General features: G+C 38.6%; 2 protein-coding genes across 2 annotated transcripts; one reads left to right on the top strand and one right to left on the bottom strand.

Annotated features, from left to right (window-relative positions):
- Positions 1-469: 469 nt before the first annotated feature.
- On the bottom strand, positions 470-4,242 carry LOC116251644 (uncharacterized). Its single transcript, XM_031626028.2, has 5 exons — positions 3,997-4,242; positions 3,618-3,800; positions 2,307-2,400; positions 1,684-1,788; positions 470-1,140 (listed from the first exon to the last, which is right to left on the bottom strand). Exons 2-5 carry the CDS (start codon positions 3,728-3,730, stop codon positions 871-873), a joined length of 582 nt encoding a protein of 193 aa, XP_031481888.1. The 5' UTR covers positions 3,731-3,800; positions 3,997-4,242; the 3' UTR covers positions 470-870.
- A 347-nt stretch (positions 4,243-4,589) lies between these two features.
- LOC116251630 (uncharacterized) lies at positions 4,590-11,789 on the top strand. The gene is made up of 13 exons (XM_031626005.2): positions 4,590-5,066; positions 6,646-6,737; positions 6,933-6,958; positions 7,415-7,664; positions 7,744-7,839; positions 7,961-8,076; positions 8,166-8,246; positions 8,528-8,651; positions 9,135-9,184; positions 9,725-9,815; positions 10,057-10,092; positions 10,173-10,270; positions 11,335-11,789. Exons 1-13 carry the CDS (start codon positions 4,747-4,749, stop codon positions 11,449-11,451), a joined length of 1,497 nt encoding a protein of 498 aa, XP_031481865.1. The 5' UTR covers positions 4,590-4,746; the 3' UTR covers positions 11,452-11,789.
- Positions 11,790-12,278: the final 489 nt, after the last annotated feature.

The raw sequence follows: 12,278 nt of genomic DNA on the forward strand, positions 1-12,278 counted from the left end.
TATAGGATTGATTTCATAGATATAAAGTACCGAAAGGTGGCTACTCTAACGTCCTGGTTCATAGACGTAAAGATGCGTGATTAGATTCAAAAAAGGAATGAAGTTTCACTTGGTCGATTCCCCTTAATCAGTCGCAGGTTTCTATCTTCAACGTCAAATGGAGGTCCAAGGTTAGACTTCCGCAGGCGGCTCTCAAGAGTTCCAAAACAAAAGCACGTACTGTTTATTCCTGTTACTAGACTCTTCATCCTTCTTATCGTAGTTTCTCACTTTCTTGAGAAATATTTTTCTCATAGTGAAAATTCCACTTCTAGCTTCTATTTTCATATGCTTAAAGAGAGACCACCTTTTGTGATGTTTTTAATAAAAGCCACACCTCAAATAAAAAGTCTGAATCGCTACTCTACGCTTTTCTACAACTAAGTTTATTTAAAGCTCTCATTCCATGGTTTCCTTTTAACTATAGCTCTTACTAAAGAAGACTGCAGAAGCCATTAAGTTTAAAATTAGAGGCAAAAGAAATATGGAACAGGTTATGTGTTATAGGGAGGCGCGAAAGGAGCCTCCCCGTAACACCCATGTCGCCCTAAAAAAAAAAAAGCTGAAAAAAGAAAAGTTCTCATTTTTTCTTACAATGAATGCACCCGTTGTAATATCCGAGACTGGGTCAGGTGACTAGCCTGACTAAAATCTACTCCTGGTCTGGGAAGTCCATTGGCGACCATCTCCGGGACGAGGATCAGGCATCTCACCAGCTCCCAAAGAGGTTAAAATGCACGGTGGACTGAAATCTTAGGAATATGTACCATGCAATTCTTATTAACCGACATTCACTGACAGTCGCTTTACATGCTGGAGACAGAAGAGTAATCACACGGCCTCTAGCGCGTCAATTTCATATCTGACTTCCTCCAAATGTTCATTGATACACGTTACCGCATCCTGCACTCCCCTTATGGCTTCATTCAAAGAATTGTCATACTCGGCGTCTGCCTCAGCATCTTCCGTTCCAGTGGCTTCTGTGATCTCGCATACATGTATGCACTGATGCTCGGTAGGCTTGGTGAACGTGCACTTTTCATGGCTTATGAGCCGCTCCGATGGCCTGCCAGCTTTCTTCAGCACTTGTATTCTTGCTGTCTTTGGATGGAATACAAGAAATTGATCACAAAGTGGAAGTTCACGAAAGTGAATCTTCAAGAAACAGCAAACAGTGTCTACAGAGAGAAAAAAAGCATTGCACATCCAGACACTCAAAAAATGATTAAAGGCATGGATCTTATAAAGGCATCAAACCTACGATAAAAACTAGAGAATTATGCTCAGTAAAATGCTTCAAGAACACATCATACTGCTTATGCCAGTAAAAAAAATACTTTACTAATTAATTCTTCCTTGAACAAAATTTCTGTTAACTTATTTTAGGGCAGAAAGAAGACACCAATATTTTTGGAAGTGAATCTGAAGCAAAAGCAGTTTATAGATCCAAAAACGAAACAAGTTCGATTGGCATCTGAAATTAGGAAACAAAGCACAGAAGCCTGGTACCAAAAATTTAACCCGCTATGAAATGCAGGGAATATAATAGCATTTCATAAACCATACTATATCCACAAATTTGAGTTAGTAATCCCACTGAGATATTCAAACAGCTAAAAGGCCACTCCATTGTGAGGTGCATACCAGGTGCAACTTCTGTTTTTCATGTGCCTGAACTGATTTCAGCAGGTCAGCAAGATCATTTCGGTGGAACACAGGATTTGAGAGCACGGATTCCATTTCAAGGACCTGAAGATGTGGATGTCAAATTATTTCTCAGTATACGTGAACAAAAATGGCTGCACGACATAGTATGAAGAATGATACCAAAAAAAACAAAAAAAATCTTATTCTTGCCATCCGCCTGCCACCAACATGCCCACCCAATTATCCAGAATATAAAAGAAAATCAATTGGGGCAATTAAATATTGTCATCAAGAAGGATGATACGAGCCTTCAAAACGTAGCTTTTTATTTTCACACAGCAGTATCTTTACAGGAATGCATAAGCAGAAGCATTGTTCGTGGATATGCATACATAGTTACATACAGAGTGAGAAATAAAATGTAGTGTGTGTCCCTATTGATTATATGAAAATTAAGTGCAAGATACTGATGAGCAATTGGTTGAGGAGTTGAAACCTGCACGGTGAATACCAAGCTCCTAATATACCTTAAAAAAAAAATCATTACAAGGCCTTGCAGGCATTAGGAGGATGGAGATTTCAGACAAATTAAATATTTTGACAGAAATATAATCACCCACTTGTTTGGAACAATCGTTAAACTCCAGTGTGATCTCACTGCAAAGCTGTTGATAGATTGCATCACCTCCTGTCACCATATATTCTGCAAAGCCCCTGTCAAGGTTCCGAACATAGTTGCCAATTAAGTTCTGGATGTAATAGCCATGAGCATCAGCGATTCAGCAGTACTTCGACAGATCATGATATTATGACAGTGGCCAGAGGGTAAAAAACAACTCTCGTAGCAACAGAATCGCTTCAAAATTCAAACAGTCAGCAGTCTATAAACATGGCAACATCATCATACTTCACTACTTCAGTTTTCAATTGTCAAAAAGCATATCTTCTGTTTTTCTTTTTTTCTCTTTGGGTGGGCTTCTGGTATCTGAATACCTTAAACCCTTGCATGCTTGATCCTTTTCTTTTATTTTCTCACAGGCAAAACTTATCAGGAGATATTCTCATGTTTACAAAGTACTGATGCCAATAATGGTATTGTTGCTTGAGCTGGAAAGTCTCATTAACTAAACGCATTGCTCCTGTATCATATCTAGCAATAAGAGGAATTGATTGTTTGCTTGTTATGAATATACTGTTTGCAGCACATAAGTATATCCTAATGCACAGTAGGAGCTAATAAATAAGACAACCAAAACCATAAAATGCATTCTGCAGTGGCGAAACCAGTAACCTTCTTGATAGGTGGAGACCCTTTAACGAACTCCGCAGAAGTTTTGTTTATTACAAGTGCATAAAAATACAAAAACCAAGGAGAAAGGTTGCGAATCCTGAACTCTCTTAAGCCATGGCGTACCAACTTGCATTTTTACATCACTTGACCTTACTTTCTTAATTTTGGTGGTTTGGCTGTCAAAACATCAAAGCTATTAGTCGTACTGGCGCAGCAGCAAGCAGAGCTAATATGAAGAATACCCAAATGAATTATTCAGGGCCATTCTTTTGAGTTAGGATGCAGACGCACGAGAATACAACATCAGAGATTCTAAACCATGAGCCAATATCAACTTAGTCCATATCGTGTGCATATGTAACCATCAGTAAACAACAACGCAGGATGACTGCATTAGGAAATTACTCTACGAAATACCAACTTGAAGCTGAAAAAATGAAACGTCGTGTTCTCACTCAACAAGAGGCGACTTCCGAAGGGTGTCTTTCCATGCATTCGCTTCTCCTTAAAAAACAAACTCTGATATACTCGAGATGCAATTCTCAATCATGCGCATTTTGTTTTCTTTCCGATTAAGGAGACGCTTCCAAACGCCCACGATAACTATGAATAATTCAGAAATTGGTTGTGCTTCGAATACCTCCGCAGTCTTTCATATGCAGCAGCCCTGCGCTGCTGGACGCCAAGGAATCGACGAAGCAAATCAATCAGCTGAGTGGACGTTGAGATTATCTCCTTCCCATCCACCTCCATTCCCACCCGAACCTCGTCAGATGGTCCTACTTATTACTGCTTACTCCTCCAAATCAGTAATCCAGGTAAACTGTCACATAAAACACGCAAAATTATCCAAACCAAACCAAAACATAGAAAGAAAATCACAACCAATCAGCGGGCCAACAGAGAATCAAAGAGAAAACGATTTAAAAGACCCAGAAATCTCTCTTCTCAAACACAGCAAACATAGCTTCTATTACGAAACCCATGCGCATAATCGGAGAAGAGAGGAAGAAACTAACCTCCGATAAGCAGAGCAACACAAGAGAAAAGGGTGTGACGGAAAGGACCCGAGAGAGGGAGGGAGAGGACGCCAAGTCGTGGGAGCAGGGAAAAAGGTCGGACCAGATGGGCCACCAGGCGATCGTAGCTACGAGTAGTTTTGGCCCTTAGGCCGTCTCCGACCCGACCCCAACCGAAGTCCTGCTCTCTTCCTGGTCGGGACGAACAAATCGACCGGAGACCTCGGAAGTTCCAAGGCAACTATACAATAAGTTTATATTAAAAATGTCTTGCATACGGTTTAGTTACTTCATTTTCGCCTCACCAGGTGTAGAAAAAGTTGATTCTGGAACCGAACCGGCGGCGGCTTGTTCACCAACTCAGCTGAATGAGCTTGAATCGCTTTACGGTATTGAGAAAATAATTGTTGAAAAATAAAAATTTAAACGGTCGCTAATTTAATTTAGAAGAAATCACAAAATAATTTTAAATAAATAGTTGCTGACGCTTGGTACTTTTGAATTGGCAACCGAATCGAATCTGTTTTCCACTGACTCGATTCGAGTCGGCCGATTCAGCCAACAGATTTCCCTCTGTAGTGATAAAAGAGGAAAAAACGGATGCAAGTGAACTCCGTTTAACTCGCTCTCTTCCCGTTGCCTTTCGTCTGCGAGAAGAAAGAAGAAGAAGAAGAAGAAGCGTGCCCTTCAGCGAGGGAAGACACATATGCGGATTCTTTCAGCCCGTTCTGTTCCCTTTTGGTCTCCAGGATGAGCTTTCATCTCCGGGGCCTCGTCGACTCCCTGACTTCTTACTTTTCTGGTCGACCAAATCCGGCAGCTTCGGTGGAGCGGCAGGAGCAACCGCCGCCGCTTGATCAGAAGATGGAAGGCGTTCTGCCAGCCGTCCCCAATGAACGGGTCGCGAACAAGCTCAAGGGATACTTCGACCTGGCGAAGGAGGAGATAGACAAGGCCGTCCGCGCCGAGGAATGGGGTTTGGCCGACGACGCGGTCGTTCACTATAACAACGCCCGATCGATCCTGTCCGAAGCCAAGTCTGCGCGGGCTTCCTCCTTCGTCTCCTCCAGGTAAGCTGACTTTCTGGTTTTGTGTCTAGGTTCGCGGAAGTGAGACGCCAGGTCCACTGAATTCATCTTCTTGCCGCGTTTGTGATGGAAGATTACTTTATGCGACTAGATTCTGATCGTTCTAAGACAAAACCACGAAGACAATGAACATTTTGGCTTTCCCCACACATATATATATTTTCTTTTGGGTGATTCAGATGTTATTTGTTATATTTAGGTTGTTTATGTTTTCTTTTCTTGTTCCAAAACGATTAAGAAATCTGAATTGCTGGTTTAGTTTTGCTGATCAATTTTGTTTGGAGAGAGGGATTATTTTGAAGAATGTTAGTGCGTACTCTAAAAACATGTCGAAGGTTTGGTGTTTTCTTTTAGGTATATAACAATGAACTGGGCGTGCATGGCCAGTGTTTAGGTGTGATAGCAATGTTACAAATTAGGCCTTCCAGTTCTCAAAGTCTCAATTCTATTACCGACATTCAATTCAGAACATATGCTATTCTAAACATAAATATTTTCAGGAATTTGTTTGGGAATTAAATTGCAAACATGCGAATACTCAAAACGCCGGAGTAGCTATGTCAGTATTCCAGAATCAATCAAATCACTTCATAGAAAGTCGGTAATAGAATTGTTTTGCTGATCAATTTTGTTTGGAGAGAGGGATTATTTTGAAGAATGTTAGTGCGTACTCTAAAAACATGTCGAAGGTTTGGTGTTTTCTTTTAGGTATATAACAATGAACTGGGCGTGCATGGCCAGTGTTTAGGTGTGATAGCAATGTTACAAATTAGGCCTTCCAGTTCTCAAAGTCTCAATTCTATTACCGACATTCAATTCAGAACATATGCTATTCTAAACATAAATATTTTCAGGAATTTGTTTGGGAATTAAATTGCAAACATGCGAATACTCAAAACGCCGGAGTAGCTATGTCAATATTCCAGAATCAATCAAATCACTTCATAGAAAGTCAATTTATAGATAAATCCACCTTCATGGGAATTCTGAGCCGCAGTATCGAAACAATTCTAGAAAATTGTACGACCTTCCTTGCCGGGGAAAGCATACCCCCTATTAGAATGTGAGACACATGACCTACAAGGAGGAACCTTTTTCTGTTAATAGAAAATTAAGATGTATGGCATTACTAAGCTTTAATTAAGTACACAATTTTGTATTGGAAAGTGTTATAGAAAGAAAATTTATACACACACATGTATGTATACGAATGAATATACTCATATATATGTATGTGTATGTGGAGCCGTATGTGTCCATGTTTGTGTGCTTGTCTGCCTAACAAGTACAACTTGAACATTTGCTATTTAGTGTATTTTGATAGTCTTGTTATTGCTTATATTATATAGGTAAAATTGCTACTTTATATGTGTTCTAGTTTTGACCTGATTAGCCTTTTTATCTTTGCATTACTTCTTGCTCTGTAACTTAAAATTGTGAATAAATATGTTCTTGGTGGATAAAGTAATTTGAAAATAGCTTGAGATATTTTGAGAAGCAACATAGTATTTCGTCTGTAGCATGTCATGTCACTGAGTCCATTGATGGGGTTTTGATGAAGTGAACAGGAGAAAGTGAACTCGTATTATCAAAAGATATTGAAGTGGGAAGGGCAAGTTTTAGATAGGCTACAAGTTCTTAGACGACGTTCAGGTATTGGAGGAATATTTAATGATTATATCATTGTTTTGTTTCTTCATTTCTTCATTGCACATTGCATTGGAAGATAACATACATATTCATATTCTGGGTGATTTCATTATTTTTTGTTCTAATTATCTGGTCACTCTGATCTCTTTCTTCCTTTTTTCCTTTTTCTTCCTCTGGCTTCCAAACGATGGGCTGTAGTTCATGGCAACACATTGATGGATAAGGTATGCAGCAAATTTCTTTTCTTTACACTTAAAATTTATTGGTGGTCTATGGTCATGTACACTATTTCCTCATGTATTTTGTTTCCTGCTGTTCTACAGAAAATTTGCCCATATCTTCCTGCACTTTCTTGTTTATAGATGAATTCAAATGTGAAACAATGTAATTTCTACATCTGAGATTCTGAAGGTGTGAAATATGATTCTCATTGACAGGATTGCCATGTGCGCATATGAATGAACCAAATCTGGTTTATTTACAACATAAACTATTTTCTTTTCCATTTGATAACTTATGTGATTTGGAATGATTTAAGCATTGTAAATTTTGTTTGCCAATGAACATGGAAATGACCAAAAAAACAAGAAATGGAATGACAAATCAAGTCACGATGGTCTTCTATTAATTTTGTCTTGCATGGCCTAGAAGATTTAGTTGTTCCAACCTTTCTACTACAGAATGCCTCTGGTTATACATCCCCACGGATGAAATCTATCCCTAAGAGCACAGGATTGGAAAAACCAGTTTATGCTGCATCAAGTGTTGCTCCTCCAAAAGCAGTTAATACCACGAGAAGCTCAAAAATGATTCCTATAGGGAGATCGCTATCTAATCAAGAGCAGATAAGTAGCTATGATGCCAAACTTGTTGAAATGATAAACAGTGCAATAATTGACCGAAGTCCTGCCGTTAAATGGGATGATGTTGGTAAGTGAACCATAAAGTTGACTGCTATGACAAACTATTTCATACGCCGGTTACATCTCGTTTGTCTATTTCTGTGCAGCCGGTCTTGATCAAGCAAAACAAGCATTGCTAGAAATGGTTATCCTTCCAACAAAGAGGAGAGATTTATTCACTGGCCTTCGAAGACCAGCTAGAGGTACTAGTGATATATATATATATATATATATACATGTGTGTGTGTGTGTGTGTGTGTGTGTATGTGTATTTGCAAACTTGTCTGTTCTGGATTGTTCTTAATATGCCCTTTCCACATGCAGGATTGCTTCTTTTTGGTCCACCTGGCAATGGAAAGACTATGCTTGCAAAAGCTGTTGCTTCGGAATCAGAGGCAACATTTTTCAATATTTCAGCATCTTCCTTGACTTCAAAATGGGTAAAAACTTACTCAATGTTGATGTATAGACTATAGAGTGTTATTTATTATGTAAAAAATATTTTACTGGATACACGGTGATGGAACAGGTGGGAGAGGCTGAGAAACTTATGAAGACTCTTTTCTCTGTTGCCGTTGCTAGACAACCATCAGTTATTTTTATTGATGAGGTAGTTTGACATACTGTACTAGCATCATTTTGTTTAAATGTTGAAGCAATTTTCTTTCCTCTGAAACAATTGAGCTATTAAACTAATGTGCTATTTTTTTCAAATCTGCTTCCCCTATTCTATCATCACAAAACAGGTGTTATACAGGGACCAATTTACAGGCATCAATACTTTAATATCTCTCAAACAAACACCATTGAATTCATTTGACCTTCTTACCTATCAAAGTTCTCTTATACTGTGGCTCTAACTTATATTTTGATTGTATGCTAATCTTGCAGATTGATAGTATTATGTCTGCAAGGGAGGCAAATGAAAATGAGGCAAGCAGAAGGCTGAAATCAGAATTCTTAGTTCAAATTGATGGTGTGGCATCTAACTCGAATGATCTGGTGATTGTGATAGGCAAGATATCTAATTTAACTCTTTGTGATATGAATTCAAGGCTGTAATGCTCTCTTGCTTTTTGCTTAATTGCAATCATTAGTTCAAAAGTTCAGAGATTAGCATCATTGCCATTATGCATAACTAACAGGAACAAATGGTTAGATTCTGACCATCTGGAGCTTATGCTTCCATAGTTCACAGATACGTCCTATTTTTTATATGTGAAAAAAATTGAAATAGATTACAAGTTGTTATGTTGTTGAAACTGATAAAATAGTGAAATAACTTGGATTTGCAGGGAAATTTTTTTGGTCTAGATGTATTATTCTGATTTTCACAAGAACAATGCTCAGAATTTGGTCTATTGTTTTAAAAAATTGATAGCTATTTTTAGATGTAACTTTATACTTACTTTTTTGTGTGATTCAATTGTTGGCTGTCATATTCCGTAACCTAATTCATCACTTTGGTTAATTGTTGAATACTTGTATTGTTGCTCAGGTGCAACTAATAAGCCTCAGGAATTGGATGATGCTGTTCTTAGGAGATTGGTAAGAGCTGGCTATTACTACATTGCCTGCATTGGTGTCTTTAGGTAGTTACAGTTGTGCAGTGGTGAATGGTCAAGTATGTACTATCTGTTACTTTGTCTTCCTTTTCCTTAAAATAGATGGGGTTTTCTACCTGTATGTTTACTGTGGCAGGGAAATCTCTACTGCTGGTCTTAGAGAAACATTCCATCTTTGTTTATGAATACTGAGTCACCGACCCATGCATTTAGAGTGAGTTTAATCATTACCCGAAGGCCTTCGTTCAGAGAGAGATTCTGTGCATGTCATTGTCTGGATTTCACTTTTATATGCATATTGCAGAGAAAAATATTCATGTTCTAAGGATGGCTGTCATTAAAGTTTGATATACTATGAATATCTCAGATATGTTTATTTCTTGTCATATTGCAGTTGTACATATTGAGAAACCAGAAAAAGAACACTTCAGGGGACAGATGATATCATTTGTTTCACATAGTAATATGTATGATGAATTTTGGATCAACATTAGATCATGACCTTATTGCATACTGTGGCCAGGTGAAGAGAATATATGTTCCCTTGCCTGATGAAAGAGTAAGAAGGCTTCTTCTGAAGCATCAGCTAAAAGGTCAAGCTTTCTCTTTACCTGGTAAGTATCTCTGTTTCTGGGTTACATGTCATAGTTTTTGTTTCGCATCTAGATTGTGTACAAGATGGTCTTTTATAGCTTCTGTTAAAATAATTGTACTTGTATGAACATAAAAACTGTGGGATGGCATCAAAGAAACAAAAAAGCAAAAGAACTGAAATTATGCACTATTGAAAACATTATTATTTTAATATGAAACTAATTTGAGTTAGTTTTGTTTGTGGTATGTCTTTGGTGATAGATCATGAAATTGAAAGACTTGTGAGAGAAACCGCAGGTATGCCATTTTTGCAAACATTGTGTCTGTGGCTCTTATTTCTGTTTATTTTTTAGAATATTGGTCTTCAAAACATGCAGGATATTCTGGTAGTGATTTGCAAGCTTTATGTGAAGAAGCTGCGCTGATGCCAATCAGAGAACTTGGTCCACAGATTCTCCATATTAAGGCAAATCAGGTAGGCGATTTGGTGCTCTTTCTTTGCCATAATTGCACAGAGAAACTCTTTCATTGTTTTAATGTCTTTTGCAACATAAGTTACATAACTTTTGTTGCACTGCATCCTCATATAAATCATGTTATTTGTTAAATCTGATCCATGGTGGATGTCCATCTATTTTTAGTTGTGCCCTTTTTGTTTTGAAATCTTTGAGCGGATGACCTCATGGGGCGTAAAGTAGCTGGTCAGGCTGGGGTCATGTAATTCCCATTTCACCAGCTTGATTCTTGTGGGCACTGTGCCCATGGCCCATATGAGGTGGAGCACAGTACCAAGTTGACACTGAAGGCCCCAACGCAGCCTTGTACCATAGGGACAAGGGGAAAAGTGGGGGCTTTGACTCCCATTTCTGGAGTTGGAAATATTCTCTCACCCAGAAATCTTCAAGGAAAAGTATGTCTTCTTTCATGTACTGTATGAGGTTTTGTATAAAATTTCCAGCTAAGTTTTTGCTGATGTTTTTTCCATCTCCTGGAGTGCTTTCTGGTTCTTCTTATGATGAGGTCAATTATGCACTTTCACATGGTCATCATTACAGTTGTGGAATCCGTCCCAAGCGAAGACATTCCGAATGCTTCTGCAGTTGTTGCTGACATGCTTGGTTTTTCTCGATAACATGTTCCACAGTAGTACTTGTGCTGGTGTTTTGCAAACAGTTAACAAGATGGTCAATTGTATTTTCATGTTGTCATACCTTAGTCATTTAAATTGCCAAATCCATGCTGCCAGGAAGTATCGTCAACTGCTCATTTCAATGTCTTCTCTTTGTTAGCATGATTGAGGTTCTTGAGGCCTGATTGTTTGTTTCTGGGTTGTTGAGTGCCATAAATGTAATTCTCTCGAGACAACAGTGAAATTTTAGCATGTTCTTACTCATCCTTCAGAATTAACCATCCTGTTCAATATGCAGGTTGCAACGTTTATGCTAAACTAAGATTGAATTTGCAATTTGTGACGGTCTTCTGGCCCCTTCGTCCTGCCTTCTGTGCATTTTGTGACACTTGTTTCATAATTTTCTACAGGTGCGGCCTCTGAGATATGAAGATTTTCAGCAAGCCATGGCTGTCATTAGACCGAGCACGGTGAAGCACAAGTGGGAAGAACTTGAACGTTGGAACAAGGAATTTGGATCCCGTTAAGAATTGGGCATGTTTTCTGATGCTGCAAACTCATCGCCGTCATCATCACAATGATAGATGCCGTACTTTCAGCTGAAGTGGCATTTCTTCCGTTTTAACGCAGAAGTGATCGACTAACCATGAGATTGCCTATTGATTATCCATCCCTGCATTGGGTTACACTCGCTGCTTAGCTGATGTAGCGGGAAAGGTCCTGTGCGTTGTTGCAGACGATTGTATATATTGTTGTTGTTTTTTCCCTTGATTCTTTCTTTTGTTGATATGGTAAATTGGTCCTTTGTGTGCGTAACAGAGTTGATTGGTAATAAATGGCACAAAGGTGTTCCACTTCTGGTCTACTTTTAAACTGTATCCGAGGTTCATACTTGAGAAAGGTTGCCCTAATTTTTTTTATTGATTATTCGAGGGAATTCATGAGATGAGGCAACGTTAATGTCGCTCCATATTGAGCGTTGAGCGCATCAGCTGACATCTTGCCGATAAGGTATGGGACCTATGTGGGTTTATAGTTGTCGAGTTCAAAAAAGTTTGAAATGGGGTGACACAGAACAATGACGTAAGCATGCTCATATTTGCAACTGTAGCTGAGGCTTATTCTTTTTTTTCTTTTTTAAAAAAGTACTGGAGATATGCAGGCCCTGCTGCAGTCATTTTTTTGGTGAGTGGGTGGGGTCCAGGTCGGAGCTCTCACTTTGACATCTTTTTAATGCTTTTGGTGCAACAAGGTACTGTTCTAAGGTACTGTTTTAGATTTATATATTGGTGTCTTTTTTTTTTTTTTTTCTGCCGTACATGGTTAATGTTTTCAAGATTCTAAACGAAAGTTG

Source organism: Nymphaea colorata, chromosome 1 (genome assembly GCF_008831285.2).
Source record: "Nymphaea colorata isolate Beijing-Zhang1983 chromosome 1, ASM883128v2, whole genome shotgun sequence".
NCBI lineage: Eukaryota > Viridiplantae > Streptophyta > Magnoliopsida > Nymphaeales > Nymphaeaceae > Nymphaea > Nymphaea colorata.